Source organism: Manis pentadactyla, chromosome 5 (assembly GCF_030020395.1).
Source record: "Manis pentadactyla isolate mManPen7 chromosome 5, mManPen7.hap1, whole genome shotgun sequence".
NCBI lineage: Eukaryota > Metazoa > Chordata > Mammalia > Pholidota > Manidae > Manis > Manis pentadactyla.
The window spans coordinates 83450435-83468265 of NC_080023.1; the positions used below are offsets into that span (position 1 = coordinate 83450435).

Here is a 17831-nt window from a genome sequence, read left to right on the forward strand (position 1 = left end):
GCACAGTAGTAAAATTAGAATAAAATCATATACAACATGGATTAATCACACAATGAATGAAAAAGCTGCAGAATGAGACAGTATCAGGTTTAAAACATGCACAATACTGGAGACTAGAAGGTTTATAGAGAAAGTACAGGAACATATATATGACAGTGAGAAACACCAATTTCTGGGTGGTGACTATCCCTGGAGAGGGAAGGCAGTGTGGTGTGGAAGAGGTAAAATGTTAAGATTTGACAACAGTAGGTGCTTGGAACTTGGATTTTCAGTATATAATAATTACATTTTCTATGTTCAAATAGTTTAGAGTCACCAGTAACATATCCACCTACTTAAGCACAAAAGGTAGTTTCAGTGAAATTTTGGTGCCCACTGTAGGCCAGATACCATACTAGGAACTGGGGTGTCTAAGTTTGAGGGGTATCTGCCCTCAAGAAAATGATCTCATAGAAGCAGACTTGGGTTCTGATTAATTTTACCTCTGAGGGCTAGGAAAATCGCTCTTTAGTATTTACTAAGAGGCCTGAGACTCTTGAGACTTAAAAAGTTACTGAGGACAGCAGAAGACAAGACTCAGACACTCACCACTGCCCTGGCTTCCTCTGTCTTTCCTTTACAGAATGAAGACAATGGGGAGAGGAACTATGTTAAAATATTCCTTAATAAGCTAGCAATTATTCATGTCAAAGTCCAGAAAGCAGATTTATAACTGTATTAGCCTTACCCTTGATTAGAGAACTATGAGAATGAACTCAGTGTAAGAGATAACTTCCACAAATGCAGAAATTACTTTTATTATGTTAAAATATTCCTTAATAAGCTAGCAATTAGTCATGTGAAAGTCCAGAAAGCAGATTTATAACTGTATTAGCCTTATCCTTGATTAGAGATCTGTGAGTCATTCACTAAACATCACTCCCTAGAGCAGGTTGCTGGAGGTCGAAGAGTCTGTCAACTTGGAAGAGCTTCTGCCTGCTTGTCTGGCTGCTCCAGTCAGACCACAAAATCTTTCTCTTGAATTTAAAGCTTTATGACAGTTCTAATGCTGTAAGAAAAGAAAGCAACAAACATAGGTTTTGAATGATTTCAATACCACAAACTTTTTTTTTTTTTTTGGCAAAATATAAGAACTGTTTATTTATTGTGAATCTTTTCTTTTTTACTTGAAATTTTCCTCTTGCAATGTTTGGCAGAGATTCAACCTGAAAACTTAATTTTATATTATATAGAATTATTAGATTGCCATAATTTTTTTTTTGAGGGCATCTCTCATATTTATCATATGGTTGTTAACAACAATAAAATTCTGTATAGGGGACTCAATACACAATCATTAATCAACCCCAAGCCTAATTCTCAACAGTCTCCAATCTTCTGAAGCATAACGAACAAGCCATAAACTTTTTTTTTTTACCCTTCTCCCTCTGTAAACCCCAAATCTCTACTACATTCTATAATGTATAGCCAAAGCAGCAGCTTACCTCTTCCCTGTATGCATCAGTTCAAAGGCTTCATTAATTTGGTCAAAAGACAGATTGTGAGTCACAAATTCATCAACTTTTATCTTTTTAGACATATATTCGGACACCAACTTTGGGACACTTTCTACACTCTTCCATCCTAAAAGAAACCATACATCTATTTATTGATTTTCCCAACAACTCTACAGTATGCTTATTACTTCCTGGGTGACACAAAGGCATTTAAGAGAATAAATTTTTTCATGAATTAAAGAGGAATGAAAAATTTCAAATTATCAGCAGAGGGGAGGACTACTTCAATGACATCTTTAGTTAAAGTATGGCCTTTTCAGTATTTTCCTTTTTATGTATTAAGGTTTACTAAAATCTCATTAAGGATTGGCCATTTGAGACTTTTAAACTATCCAGGATAGAACCCTGGAAGCCTTAGAATAAGGTTATATAATTAGGTCAACAAGAGCAAAGATTTCTGTATTCATGAAATTCAAGGAAGAAAAAAGTTCATGTGATACATGACTTCATTTCTTTGGTTTTAAATTCAACAGTGAAATAGGGATACCATTTAAGAACAGAAAACTGAAACTGGAAAGCAAAATGACATCTTCAGCTACATGATAAGATTTCAAACAAAAAATCAAATGCCTCAGTTTTTCACTTGTATTAAAAGCAGCAATAAACTGACAAAGCCTTCTCACCTTTTAAACCAGGGATGCTCTGGTTCATATCTCAAACCTCTTGTTAAGCCTTTTCCAAATCTCCCTCCTTACACCCTTTATCCATTATTTTTCCTCTACAAACTGTGGGGCTTTTTCTTAAAGTTTTAAGTCTCCAGGTAATTGAGACAATTACACTATTTTCCAGGTCAAGACTTCTATTTACACCTGTGGGTCATATTTTTTCAACTCCTATGGGTCCCCAATCTCTAGCTTATTTCCGACCAGAATGTGCTAGGATAAGGAAAATTTGCCATTTTCATGGCAAATTCTGTACTATAAAGGAAGATTGGGCCAACCCCTTCATTTTAGCATACTTTCCTGATCTTTTCCTCTGGCCTTCAAAAGCTGGCATAATAGGAGGTAGGGAATCTTAACAGATACCTTAGTAAACACAAATCATTCAAAAATCATGCTATAAGATTTTTCCTAAGAGGGTGGTGAGGATATATATTTTTAAAAATCTAAAAATTTCAGATTTCATTCATTCATTCAGTTGTTGGGATATACAAACATGTTTTAAAGTCTTTTCCATGGCTAAGCAACTGTGAGAAAGATGGAAACTTTTTCTCAGCATTCTACTAGAAGGGAGGCAACCCCAAACAATCATGTACTTTTTAGTATCACACAGGGAAAAAGGAAGTCTGGCAGCTTTTCAGTTACACGGTTTTGTCTAATTCATATTTTCAGTTTAAGACTTTATATTAATTATTGCTGAAATCAGTACTATTCAGACAAAGGTAAGATCACATCCAGTGATCACTGCACCCTGGAAAAATGAGTGAAAATGCTGGTAACTTATTTAAGTTCACAACATGACACAGGGTGACTGACACTGTTGTTTGCTTGCCCTGTAATCAGCTTCTCACTCCTGCCCTACCCCTAACTGTTGCCTCTTAACACAATATTGATTTGTTTTTTTTACTGTGTAAAAAGTGGTTTTGTGCTTCTGGAGAGACTGAGCACCTTCCCTGGGGGTACATACTGACTGAGTGTGAAACCCTTCTATTACAGTATCTTTGCACGCAACAATTTATGAGAAGGTGGTCCATGAAAATTCTTGTTAAGATAAGAAAATCAGCTGGAGATTAAAAAAATTTTGCCAATGGAAAAAACAGAAGAAAAAATGTACTCCTCTCATTCATCAAATTACCTCCAAAGGCAGTGCCTTTCCATGTGCGACCTGTTACCAGCTGGAACGGGCGAGTGGCGATTTCTTGCCCTGCAGCGGCTACGCCGACCACCACACTGACACCCCAGCCCTTGTGACAGGCCTCCAGGGCGGCTCTCTGTGGGCAGAGGAGACCAACCACACAAGTCAGCGTCTTTACTCCAGGACAAGAGGCTTACAGAAGGTGCTGCTCAAGGCTGCTGAGTTACTGAGGCTGATGTGTATCTAATGGTAAAGCCCTTGCCCTCTGCAACTGCAACATTCTGCTTTTTCATTTAAGGAAACATACTCAAAGATTTAGAATACAGTGAAGAGCAAAGAAACATTACTCATCATTTCTCATTTGTTTTCCCTTCTTCTATTAGAATAATTCTTACTGAGACTTTTCCTTTGTAAAAACAATTTTTAATCAAAATAATTCACGTAAAAAAAAGCAGTTCCACCAAAAAATGGGAATGAGGCCAACCATACTTACCATGACCTTCACATTACCAGTACATTCAAAGGAATAGTCCACTCCTCCATCAGTCATCTCAATGAGCACTTCCTGAATAGGTTTACTGAAATCCTGGGGGTTAACACATTCAGTGGCGCCAAAATCCTTGGCTCTTGTGAATTTATCTTTATTGATGTCCACACCGATGATCCGAGATGCGCCAGCCACCTTACAGCCCATAATGACTGCCAGGCCAACTCCTCCCAGGCCAAAGACTGCACAAATAGAGCCAGGCTCCACCTAGTAGTAAAGACAGTCTACAAGGTATTTATTGTGCAAGAGTAAGAGGAACCATTAGGCTTTTAAATGACTGAGCCAATTTCACTATTTCAACAAAGCTTTGTATCAAATTAGGAGGTGGAAGCTAAAACCCAGGCCAATCTCTTACCTTGGCTGTGTTTACAGCAGCACCATAACCAGTTGAAATACCACAACCCAGAAGGCAGACTTTATCTAAAGGTGCTAAAGCGTCAATTTTAGCGACAGAGATATCAGCCACAACTGTGTATTCAGAAAACGTGCTGGTTCCCATGTAATGTAAAAGTGTCTTTCCTTTGCAAGTAAATCTGCTAGTACCATCTGGCATTAATCCTTTCCCTTGAGTGACTCTAAAGAAAATATAAAAGGAAAAAGGCAGGGTAGAATCAGGTTTCCTAAAACCCACAGGAAAAATTAATCAGTTCCAAATACAAAGTCCAGTAAATAGAGAAGTGTACTAAAACCAAAAGTCTAATTTCTAATGTATTTATTAATGATTTAGCACCTTTCAGCAAAGCCTTACTGGGGAAACTTAAAGGAGTTTTATAATCTTGCTATCTTTTCCAATATTCAATATCTTTCTAGATCTTATTATAAGAGTATTGAAATAATTTTAACAAGTATAATTTATAGTTCAGATGAAATGATTTTAAAATTCCATCATAAAACTCTGAGCAAATGTAACTTTATTCCATAAAGGCCAAATCAGAATCTACATAAACAGAGATTACAAGCAGTTATCTAGATCAGCTGATGAAAAGAGATGTCCAAACTGGCTAATTTAGATCCTTCAGGATGCTTTTTTCAAAAGGATAATGGTTCTAAAGGATTCAAGTTCTTTTCACTTCTCTTTGTTTTTTTACCTGTGTAGATGGTCACACCAATAAAAGAAAAAAAAAAAAGAACTCACAAAGCCAACCAATACGATAAAAAGTAACAAAGAGTTTTTGATGTTTTAATTAGATAGGTGATATAACCATCTCACTAGAAAATGCAGAGAAACAATCATAACTTCCTTCCTTCCAGATGGCTGTAAAATCAAATGAGATGTCATGTGAAGTGCATGTCATGCCTGGTGCTGAGGGTTTAATAAATATTTGTTATTTTTAGTAAAAAATAAGCACTATAATTTGATATATACTTTAGACTAATCCTTTGGAATACTTGCAAATAAACAAATATGTAGATGAATAGAAAATAGACTGCCTCTTGACTCAAAAGTAAATACATTTCCTTTGAGAAAAATAAAAATATGACCAGAAACAAACAAGTGACAAAGCTCTACTGTGAATAGTTGTTCTATCTTTATGAGAACAACTTGTTTGTTTAGCTCTCCTTAACTGAAATACCACTTTTGTCCCAGAGAATTTTCTGGAACAAAAGGTGACATGGGTTACATTTTATGTTTTGAAATAACTTGTTCCTGTAAAAGGTTAAAGACAGCCACAAAAAGATTACAGCCCATTACCATTACTATACTTGATGTGTAAAAAGCGTTTCCAGACTGTATTTGAAATTCCTCCTCAAAATAAGCTGCTTCTAGCTTTGTGTAAAGTAACTGGATTTACATTATAAAATAAATGGAATACTGTTTTCCAAAAATATAAACTAAATTTGTCAATAGCATTAGAAAACAAAGGAAAGAACAAACACATTTTCCGTACACTGCTGAAAGGAGTGTATCCTATGACTCAGTGATTCCAATCCTGGGAAAATACCCAAGAGAGAGTAGAAGTTAAATACATTTTAGATGACCCACCAAGAAGACGTCTGTAAGAATGCGTTGATCACAACAGCACCAAACTGGGAGCAACTTAAATGTCCGTCAACAAGAGAATGGATAACCAGTGATATTTGGAATAGAATACAACAATAGAGGACAAAAAGAACTACTGATGAGGCACAGAGAAGTTATACATCCCATAGAATGTATGAATGAAAGGACTAGGCAAAAGAGCACATGTATGTGATTCCATTTATATGAAGTTCTATAGTGAAAGAAATCAGAATAGTGGTTAAATCAGAATAGTGGTTACCTTTAGGGGAGGCAAATGTTGAAGGACACTTGGAAGGGACATGAAGGACTTTGTGGGTACTGGAAAAGTTCTGTATCTGGATCTGGGTGTTGGTTATAACCACTCAGTGTATACATACATAAAAATTCACTGATCTGTACACTTGAGATCTGTATACTCTTAATTACTTTATTACATGTATGTTCTACCTCAGTAAAAAAAAGAGGGAACAAATGCGAGGAGATCTTAAATTGCCTCAAAATAGTTCTTTGAATGCTATTACCTTACTACAATAACTACCTGTTTTGTTCAAGGGGTTATGTGATCTCATATAGTCTTCCCAGTAACCTTATGAGTTTTATTACTTCGATTTCATGCACAATAAAAATGGCTCATAAAAATGCTTTATTTAATTTTGTAAGCACATCTCTCTGTACTACGTATTCTGGCAAAATTTAGCCTATTGTTATGGAAAGAGAATGGGTTCAGAAAATCTTGTTTTCTCTCTTAATAGCTGATAATGGCTAACCACTTAATTTCTAAGTCTTAATCTTCTCATATATGAAAATGGGGATACCAAAGATGATAGTGAGGTTGCTATAAAGATGGAATGAAATAATTCACATACAGTGCGCTGTGTTAATTACCATGCTATTATTAATATGACCTCTTGTTTTAAGAGTCAAATGAAAAATAAAAGACACCAACCTTATCTTCTGGCAAAGGTTCGTTTTAGGGTTTAGACAAAATTTGCATTCTCCACACTGTGGAATGTAAAGTGGGATGACAGTATCACCTGGAAAACAAATACAAAGACGTTATCCTAAATAGGTAGCATCTATTTTGAAATGAAAATACCAGCCCCTGAAAATTCCCATTCCTGTCAATTCATGTGACTTTGCAAAGTTAATAAATTCAAGGCTTAGAACGTCACCTGCATAACATCATTCAGATAGTGCCCAACTATGCAAAAAATACGTGTCAACATTTCTACAGAAATGGAACTCAAAACATAACTGCAGAACAAGAAAGTCATGTGCTCCAAAATACTGACTCACTGATGCAGCTTTAAAAATGTTTACTCAACTGGGCAAAACTGACTTTTGAAATGTACTTAAATACATTTTAGATGAATAGCAGTCTGCAAAAGCAGAGAGAAAAAAACTAAAAAATTTGTGCTTTCCACATGAGGAATATAATCATTCTTGACAATGTAGTGATAACTTGTTCACAAATAAACAATGTGTAGTTTATTGGAAATTTAATTTCCCTATAGAAATAAGCCAAAATTTTAAATAAGTGGTTCAAGTATCCTCCTTACCGGCCTTCAGCTTAGTAACTCCTTCACCAACACTTTCCACGATTCCGGCACCTTCATGTCCCAAGATCACTGGAAAACTCCCCTCAGGATCAGCCCCACTCAGAGTATAGGCATCAGTGTGGCAAACTGCAGTGGCAAGAATCTATCAAAATATTAAAATAAAGAGCATTTATAAGTGTGTTTGCATGCAATTCAGAGTGAGGTAGAGGCCAAAGGAGAATTTTTACTTTGATATTTCATTGATTCTAACATATATTTCTTTCTCATTTTAACCTCTCTAAAATCAGCATATGGTTACTATCCACAGCATCTTAACAATTAGAATTGGTAGCACTTTTTTAGTGGCATATAAAAGTAATGGTGTATTTTTATGCACTTAAACAAGGTACACCTATTCTCTTTTTCAGTGCATGTTAGCAAGAGAAGGTAATTTTATGGGGCCTGTCTTCAGGTGTGGAGAGCAACATGGCGTGTGTACAAATCAGGTGGAGCCCATCTCACTGCTGGCCTTCTTGTGACTGTTGACAAACGATTTCTAAAAAGGTTTTGACTATGAAATATGCTCTCTGGCACAGGGCCAAAACTCACACAGCTTTCAGTGGAATAGACTCAACTCCCAACTCAGCAGTCACACACAATTTCTACTTAAACAAGTCCTTTGTCTCTATTTCTCTGGCTTTCAAGTATCATATCTTTCTAAACCACGAATAGCACAGAAAGGAAGTCTTGGAATATTTGTATTTATGCTTATCTGCTTCTAAACTATGTACCTCCTTACAATGTAACATTCTATCTGTTAGAAATTTCACAGGGAAGACAGCTGAACTCAATATGCCCCATACAGCTCATCTTAGTACACCCAGAACATTTTTTCAGTGGCAAAATCACAATCAGGTTAATGTCTGAGTTTAAAGGGAAATGTACAATTTTACAGTTAAGATTTCAGATTTCTGGGTAAGGATCTTAAGAAGTTATTTGGCCCTGGGCTTCACAACCTGATACGTGGGATGTGGGATTCACAATTCACTCTAATTCACAGCAAAATAGAGCTTATTTTTCTAGCATGTTAGTTTTTATTCAATGGTCATTACTACTTAAAAGCATTAATTTTATTTCAGAACTAGTATAGAGTAGAATGCTAAAAATAGCTGGCACCTTTGTGCAGTATGCCTCTTTAGGGGTAACTTCATTTCTCTGCCTCAGCACTACAGTAATGCTGTGAAGCCCTAGAATAATGAATCCCCTGAACTCTAGACTTGTTTTCAAGGGTCAGTACATTTTAAAGCTCTCGAAGCAAGCTGACTTTACTTGCTTATTCCTCTAGTGAATCAGGAACCTCTTCCCAAATCTTATTTGAAGTCTCTCATAACAAAATTGAAGACCACTTCTTTTTCTTTTGTTTATAACATGTCATCATACATTTTAAGTTGTGGGATCAGCAGAAAGAGGAGCATCCTACAAAGGCACCTTAAACCCAGGCTACAGAGGATAAAGTACTGTAATCCAGTGATCCATGGGTATGGCTGTTCAGCTCAACATCAAAGTTAAACAGATGGAGAGGAGTGCTGCAAACATGAGGGGGATAAAGTAAGAAAAGGATGTTGTGACTCCAAGGTTGGATGACTTTCAATTCCTTCGCCTTGACACTGTCCTTTGGGGTTTATGCTCTGCAGACCTCAGAGGAGTCATCTATCCAGAGACCTAATTATAAGTCTTCTTTTCCAGTGCCTTAGCTGTTTCATTACCTTAATCCGAACTTCATGAGCCTTTGGGGGTGCCACCTCTACCTCCTCTATGGAGAGGGGCTTTCCAGCCTCCCAGGCAACTGCAGCCTTGCACTTGATGATCTGAAATGGGGAAAAAAAACAGCAAGTTGTTTATCCTCTGAACTAGTAATAAACCACCTATGAAATTCTTTGCTTAGGCTGGTTTAATTAACATTGGTTTAGTGCAAAACTACAGGGAGGGAAGGGTCATAAAGGATATCAGAATGGGCTAACTTTAAAAAACAACTATCCCTTTTAGCTGTGCTATCCAATACAGTAGCCACTTGAGAAGTATGGCTACTGAGCACCTGAAAAACGGTTAGTCTGAACTGAAATAAATTTTAAGTGTAAAATATATATAGATATGAAGACTTGGTACCTGTGATAAAGTTTAATTTAGGCACACTAAGATTCACAATAACTAGTAACAGAGTAAGTATTCTATTTTATCTATTGTAATAGAAGTTATGTGAGTGTGGTCCCTCTCAAAGTATCTTGTACTCTACTCACCCTCTTTTCTTCTGATGATGTGAGATGGTAAAATACATATGTGATGAGATGAAGTGAGGTAAATGATGTAGATATTGTGATGTAGCATTAGGCTACTACTGACCTTCTGACAATATGTCAGAAGCAAAACCTCGGATGAAGGGGACTACTGTATATTGGATTTAATTTTAATATGGCCACTACAAAAGTCAAAATTACATATGTGACTTGTATTATATTTCTATTGCACAGTGTTTCCTTAGAGAGTCTAGTCAGTCTGCCCCTCCTTTACCAGAGAATTAAGTATAATATGGAAGGGTTTAAAAAAGTTATTTATTAATTTTTATTTAAGTATAATTGACATACAATATTGCATTAGCTTCAGGTGTATAGCAGTGATTTGACATGAATATACATTATGAAATAATCACCACGGTAAGTCTACTTATCATCTGTCACCAAAGTTATTACAATATTGACTGTATCCCCTATGCTGTACTATACATCCCCATTACTTTATTCTGTAACTGGAAGTTTATACCTCTTATCTCCTTCACCTACCACCCACTGCCCCACCCAAAGAGGAAGTTATGTGATTAATTCATTATGTGATTAGTTCACATAATGCTTATGAAGTGTGCAGACAGAATAAAGGTTACAAACTGCTGGGTATAGGAGACGGGCTTTAAAGTCAATAGTTTTAAAAAGTGAGTTGGGCACAAAGTGCTACAAAATGCACAAACTGGACAAAGTGCAACTTTTGGGGGTAGGTTTGGGAAAGTTTCACTTTTAACTGGGATATTGAAGGATGAGGAAAAGTTACAAATAATGAGAAAACACCTACAAATAGTGATAAAACTACTGAGAGGAGTTAATGAGAATGAACATGAAGTCGCTAATACAGTCCTCCGTACAGCGTAGCTTTGCAAAAATAAGGTAATTTTTATTTGTGGCAGTAGACAAAGAGTGGGGGGGGGGAAGGGGAGTTGAACTATATACAGATGAGTGTCTTGAATAAATTGGTGAGGCTGGAAATGATCACTTTAAAAATTAAATCTGACGGCAAAAAGAATTCAGACACCCATTAGAATCTGTTTTCACCTCAATGTACTACGAATCTCAAAACAAAATCACAAAGGCCAAAATCAGAATTCCCTTACTTCAACATTCGAACCATCACAGTATCATAAATATTTTTCACGTTCTCAGAACAAAGGCAGAAAACAATGGCACCACAAACCTCTCTCACTTTTTGTAAGTAAAGCGGGGTCGATAACACGTCGCAGAGGTGTTACGGGGGGATTAAAGGAGAATATAATGCTCCGGCGCCGGGGTGCTCAAACATGTTACTTGGTGGCACAGTAACCGCTCAGTTTTGAATCAGTCACCAAACGGAAGCAACGCAGAGGTTAGAAGCACTGCTCTGGCTGCAGCTTTGCCACCTTCTAGTGTCGCCCGGGGCAAGTGACTTATTTTTGAGTACACAAAGCCTGGCCGCTGCTAGGCCTTCTCTGCCAGGATACCCCCGACCGCCCACTGACCCCCACTCCGCTCCGGCTGCCCGGGCAAGGCTCTCAAGGAGCCACAGCAAGTGCCCTTCCTTTCCTTTCGGCTGAGCAGCTGCCGGGAAGCTCTGCTTCAGCGGCGGCAACTGAAGACCGTCTCCCGGCAGGGCCCCGCGCGACCCCGAAGCCAGCGGCATGATTCCATCCCATGCTTTCCCTCCCCACTTCCTTCCTCGGACTCGGGCCTGCGACTCGGCAACCGTTACCTGGTTCGCCATCTTCCCGTTCCAAGAAGAGCGAGGAAAACCACCGGAAACGCCGCACTAGGCCAGGAATGTGGGCGGGGCGTGCGCCGGGGGAGGGGACTGCTTCCGCCGGGGGCGGGGTTCCGAGGGCGTGGATGTGAAGGGCGGGGCCCGAGGTGTGGCCCTGTCGGCGCTCCCAGCAGGCGCCTGGGCTCACTCCCGAGGTTGGCGAGGTTTCGTGACTTACCCGACAGACCCGTTCAAAGCATCTTTCCCAGTGTGGCTTTAGCCCCGGCAGCGTGGATAAGCTTTACAAAGGAGAGATGTGGAAGGTGAGGAACCAGAAATTTCACCGGAAGCATGTGAGAAACAGTGAGAGGACTGCACTGTCTTCGTGCTTCTTCTACATACTTGGTGTGCGTTACATCTTGACAGAGATGAGTGAGATACAGCTTTTTAAGGGACTCATTATGAAGAACGATAAAGGGGAACTCGGGGAAACTTCCCAGGCTTCTACTTCTGCTGTTCCTGAAGGGTGAGTAGGGTTTTTGGCGGTTCATAGGAAATGGAGAGAACTTTGCAAGAAGTGGGGGAGTGAAAAGTCTCCAGAACATAGACTTGTTTGATGTTTTAAGAGTGGGCCATAGTCTAGAGAGTTTGGAATGTTTGCCAGTTGAACCTTAAACTCTTTTATGGACACTGAATTTTATTAAAATAGCTCTGCCAGACAGACAAGCTTTTTAAAAAGCCTCCCATCTGATTTCTCTGTTGTGTGGCCCCTGAATCTGATGCACTTCTAGATTAATGTCCCTTTAGTGATCTTTCCAAAACATACATCAATCCATGCCATTTTTTTTCACCTTTAGTAATTTTTGAATGATGTGGGCTATAAATAAATAATGTCATTAATTTATTTAAAAAATTTAAAGGGCTGAGAGAGAGACAAAATCCAAACTCTGTATCTTGGCCAGCCAGGTCCTCCATAATAGGGTTCTGCCTTATCTCTCCATCCTTATTTTCTGCTATTCTGTCACACAAGTCTCGCTCCAACCTTACGGAGCATTTGTAGTTCCTTAAAAGGATTGTTCTCTTTTTTGATTCCTGGTCTTTTTTATGATAAAACTTCTGCTTGGAACGCAGCAAGTGAAGAAAAGGGCTTTTAGCAGAGAGTTAATTTGCTTTTCCCTATGCAGATATATCTGACTTCCAGAAAGAAACATCAGCATTTTTGTAGTACCTTGCTTAAAAATAATCTATAGGACTTCTAGTTTCTAGTCTGGCATGTAAGGGAATTGGAAGTTGTTACTCTACCCTAACAGCAAGTAAAAAGCTGAACAAACTGAGAAATAAAAAATTCCCCTTAGGTCCAGCAGAAGGGTGAGATCACAGACAAACTGCTTACCCCAAAATTGGAGACACAGAGAATCACAATTTACTGGAGTAGAAATCCATGTCTGGGGGAACCGGTACTGGTGATGGAAAATGTGAAGTGTAATTGGTGAATTGCTAGAGACTTAGTATGCGTAGGTTTGAATTAAAAGGGATCCGATCATGAGGGGTAGGGGCTCACACTTTTCCCTCTAGGAGCTTTCACAGGTTTTTATAGTGAAGACTGAAGAGGAATTCCTCATGCTTTTGGCTGAGGAAGGGGAAAAGGAACCATTTTCAAATATGCCAGAGCACTCTGTTCTTAACAGGACTTGTCCTCAAGAGAGACTACCTTATCAAAGCCTAATCTACTGAGATAGAGTTTAACTCATGTTTCGGAAGGGAAATACCCAACTGCAGCCCCCTCTAGACATCCTGTACCACTGAACGGGTGAAGAAAATTGAGAGAACATGTGTGAAATTTGCAACCCAGGAGCACAGAATCTCTAAAATACTGAGATTTAATCATAGGAATATGGAAAATTTCCCCTTATCTCTGCTACATTACTAAGGGTCTATTTACCACCTTTTTAAGCACGTATATCATGTCTGCCTTTCAATAAAAATTACAAGGCATACTAAAGTGCAAAAAAAACCCCAACACAGTTTGAAGAGACAAAGCAAGCATCAGAACTAGACTGATATGTCAGGACTGTTGGCATTATCAGGAATTTAAAGCAACTTTGATTGATGTGCTATGGGCTCTAATGGAAAAATAGATAACATGCAAGAACAGATAGATAATGTAATCAGAAAATGGAAATTCTAAAAAAGAAACAAATGCTAGAGATTAAAACCACTGTATTGGAAATGAAAAATGCCTTTGATGGGTACATTAGTAGATTGTATACAGCTGAAAAAAGGACCTATGAGCTTGAGGATATGACAATAGAAACTTTGCAAAATGGAAAGCAGAGAGAAAAATGACTGAAATAAAGACGACTATCTAGGAACTGTGGGATAACTACAAAAAGTGTAGCATACACATAATGGGAATACCAGAAGAAGAAAGAGGAACATAAATAATATTTGGAGCAATAATGACTGAAATTTCTCAAATTAATGTCAGACACCAAACCACAGATCCAAAAAGCTCAGGGGCTAAATGCCAAAAACAAGTACTCCCACCTCCACCCCCTAAAAAACCCCCAAATCTCTATACCTATTCAAACTACAGGAAATTAAAGATAAAGAAAAAATTATGAAAGAAGCCAGAGGGGGGAAAAAACACCTTACCTATAGGAGAGCAAAGATAAGAATTACAACCAATTTCTCAGAAACTAACCAAGCAGAAGGATTGTGGGGTGAAATATTTAGGGTTGAGAGAAAAACTTTCCCATGTAGAATTCTGTATACTGAGACTTTTTCTTCAAAAGTGAAGGAGAAGTAAAGACTTCCTCAGATAGATAAAAACTGAAAAAATTTGTTGCCAGTAGACCTACATTGCAAGAAATGTTAAGACAGTTCTTCAGAGAGAAGGAAAATGATATAGATAAGAAACTTAGATCTTTATAAAGAAAGGAAGAGCATTGGAGATGTAAGTGAAGGTAAAATAAAAGCTTTTATTTTTCTTATTAAGTTTGTTTAAAATAATAATAGAAATATATTTGATTGTAGTTATATATAAGTGAAATGAATGATAGCAATAATACAAGGGATGAGAGGGAACAAGTAAGATTATTTTGTTATTCTGGTGAAGCAGTATAATGCTCTTTGAAAGTGAACTTGGATTAATTATAAATATATATTGCAAACTCTGGGGGTAACCACTAATTTATTTTTTAAAGAAGTATAATTGATATGCTAAAATAAAGAGAAAATGGAATCCTGTAAAGTGCTGCAGTAACACCAGAGAGGGCATGAAAATGAGGTAAAGACAAAAATAGTAACAAGGGCAACAAATAGAAAATGGTAACAAATATGATAGGTAGTAATCCAACTATATCAATAATCACTGTAAATGTCAGTAGTATAAATGCATGTTTAAAAGAGATTGTCAATGTGAATAAAAAAATGAGACCCAAATATATATTATCTACAAAAAACACACTTTAAATATGAAGATACATAGAGACTACTAAAAACGGGGTGGAGAAAGATATCCTAACACTAATCAAAGAAAGCTAGAGTAGCTGTATTAATTTCAGACAGAAAAGACTTCAAGAATTATGAGGAATAAAGAGAAATATTACATATGTCAAAAGACATAATCCTTAATATGTATGTGCCTAACAACAAAACTTCAAAACACATGAGACAAGAACTGATAGAACTGTGAAGAGAAATAGATAAATCCACATAACAGAGATTTCAACATTCCGCTATCAAAAATGGATAGATACAGAGATTCAAGATAGTAGCATGAGAGGTGAGATAGAGAACTCCTCCCAAAACCACAGACAGTGCAAAAATATAGTTAATACAACTAACCCTAAAATGGCAACAGAAAGAAGGCTGCACCAGACTGCATACAGACCTCACGAACAGAGCAGACCTCACGAAACAGGATAACGTACCAAAGCCTTGATCCGGTGGGACCCAGGCCCTTCCTCTACCCCAGTGCACTGGCAGGAGGAAGAGAAACAGAACGGGGAGGGGGTGGAAGCCTGGGACTGCTGAACACCTGGCCCTGGAGATCTGCTTTGTGAGCAGAAACCTACATTGTGTGGTGCTCTCGAGGATGGGGAGCTGGGACAGGCAGAGTGACTGAGAGACAGATTCCAGCCATTTGTGGAGGACGAGATCCACAGCCAGCCATCCTGGGACAAGGGAAAGGCAGGCTGTCTGAGAGGCATCCTAGCAGCAAGAGGGCTGCTGAAGGGGCAGGGTTTGCATGGAGATTGCTGTGCAGAAGAAGGGATAGGGCGACAAGGTTGTCAGGGTGTGCTCGGCCTAGCAGATTGGGAACCTTCAGGAGCTTCAGGCGCTCCGCCCCCTAGCTGGCTACTCAGCTCCAAGGCCCTCCACTGTGACATGCAGCCTGCCGAGCCTTCCTCCTGGCCTGATGGCACTGGAATGCAAACCGGCAGTCACTGCACTGGCGTTCAGCCAGTCAGAGGGAAGCCCTGCCTACAACAGCTAGAGACGCAAAGCACAGAGGCTTACACCTGTGTGCTCAGCCCACTGGCTCTAAAACTAAGACAGGCATGGAAGACAGGAATCAGGAAACAGATCTTTCCTCCCCCCAGGCACCATCTCCACTCCCCTATGACCCCCAAATTCAATCAAGGGGCTGAGCACCTCCACGGACTGGTGCTTCTGGGTGCTAGAGGGCACCACACAGAAATATGAAACATCAAAAGAATATGGTTCAGACCAAAATCTCACAAATCCCAGAAAAAGGGCCAAATTAAACTGAACTCACAAATCTTCCTGAAAGAGTTAGAAATAAAAATCATAAACATGCTCATGGAGGTACAGAAAAATATTCAAGAACTCAGGAACAAATTTAAGATGGAGATTCAATCATTAAGAAATTCCATATCTGGAATGAAACATACAATGGAGGGATTTAAAAGCACATTAGATGTAGTAGAGAGATGGTAAATGGAATAGAAATTAGAGAAGAGGATTGCAAAGAAACTGAGACCCAGAAAGAAAAAGAATCTCTAAGAATGAAAGAATATTGAGAGACCTGTGTGACCAATTCAAACAGAACAATATTCTCATAATAGGGGTACCAGAAGAAGAAGAAGAGAGAGAAAAAGGGATAGAAAGTGTCACTGAGGAGGTAATTGGTGAAAACTTCCCCAATATGGGGAAGGAGATAGTCTCTCAAGCCATGGAGATATACAGATCTCCCAACACAAGGGACCCAAGGAAGACAACATCAAGACATATAATAATTAAAATGGCAAAGATCAAAGATAAAGACAGACTTTTCAAAGCAGCTAGAGAGAGAAAAAAGATCACATACAAAGGAAAACCCATCAGGCTATCATGAGACTTCTCAACAGAAACCTTACAGGCCAGAAGGGAGTGGCATGATATATTTAATGCCATGAAGCAGAAGGGCCTTGAACCAAGAATACTCTACCCGGCAAGGTTATCATTTAAATTTGAAGGAGGGATTAAACAATTTTCAGATAAGCAAAAGCTGAGAAAATTTACCTCCCACAAACCACCTCTACAGTGCATTTTGGAGGGACTCCTATAAATGGAAGTATTCCTAAGGCTAAATAGATGTCACCCAAGGGATAGACAAAGAGTACAGAATATGATTCATAACTTACAAAGAATGGAGGAGGAAGAAAAAAGAGGAATAAAAAAAGAATCTTTAGGTTGGGTTTGTAATAGCATATGAAGTCAGTTAAATTAGACTGTCAGATAGTAAGGGAATTACCCTTGAGCCTTTGGTAACCATGAATCTAAAGCCGGCAATGGCAATAAGTACATACCTATCAATAATCACCCTAAATGTAAATAGTCTGAATGCACCAATCAAAAGACATAGAAAAAGCAGCAGAATACACATTCTTTTCAAGTGCACATGGAACATTTTCAAGGATAGATCATATAGCAGGCTACAAAAAGAGCCTTAGTAGGTTCAAAAAGATTGAAATTGTACCAACCAGTTTCTCAGACCACAAAGGTATGAACCTAGAAATAAATTACGCAAAGAAAATGAAAAATTACACAAACACAAGGAGGCTTCACAACATGGCTCCTAAATAATCCAGGGATCAATGACCAAATATAAAAAGAGATCAAGCAATATATGGAGACAAATGACAACAATAATTCAACACTGCAAAATATGTGGGACACAGCAAAGGCCATGTTAAAAGGAAAGTATACTGCAATACAGGCCTAACTCAGGAAAGAAGAACAATCCCATATGAGCAGTCTAATCTCACAATTAATGAAACTAGAAAAAGACGAACAAATGAGGCCCAAAGTCAGTAGAAGGAGGGACATAATAAAGATTAGAGCAGAAATAA

General features: G+C 38.3%; 2 protein-coding genes across 2 annotated transcripts in view; one reads left to right on the plus strand and one right to left on the minus strand.

Annotated features, from left to right (window-relative positions):
* Positions 1-781: 781 nt before the first annotated feature.
* LOC118926733 (alcohol dehydrogenase class-3) lies at positions 782-11582 on the minus strand. Its single transcript, XM_036914059.2, has 9 exons — positions 11485-11582; positions 9204-9305; positions 7459-7600; positions 6846-6933; positions 4253-4472; positions 3844-4104; positions 3351-3486; positions 1485-1623; positions 782-1048 (listed from the first exon to the last, which is right to left on the minus strand). Exons 1-9 carry the CDS (start codon positions 11494-11496, stop codon positions 1024-1026), a joined length of 1125 nt encoding a protein of 374 aa, XP_036769954.2. The 5' UTR covers positions 11497-11582; the 3' UTR covers positions 782-1023.
* A 147-nt stretch (positions 11583-11729) lies between these two features.
* C5H4orf17 (chromosome 5 C4orf17 homolog) overlaps positions 11730-17831 on the plus strand; it is a 260042-nt gene continuing 253940 nt past the window's right edge. The window contains 1 exon segment of the mRNA XM_057502468.1: positions 11730-11998. The gene's annotated coding sequence lies outside the window, so the exon portion shown is untranslated.

Coding starts and splice junctions, on each gene's coding strand:
- LOC118926733 (XM_036914059.2), bottom strand. Junction 4,105..4,252: donor CTGCTGTAAACACAGCCAAG/GTAAGAGATTGG, acceptor CTTTACTACTAG/GTGGAGCCTGGCTCTATTTG. Junction 1,049..1,484: donor CTGATGCATACAGGGAAGAG/GTAAGCTGCTGC, acceptor CTTTTCTTACAG/CATTAGAACTGTCATAAAGC.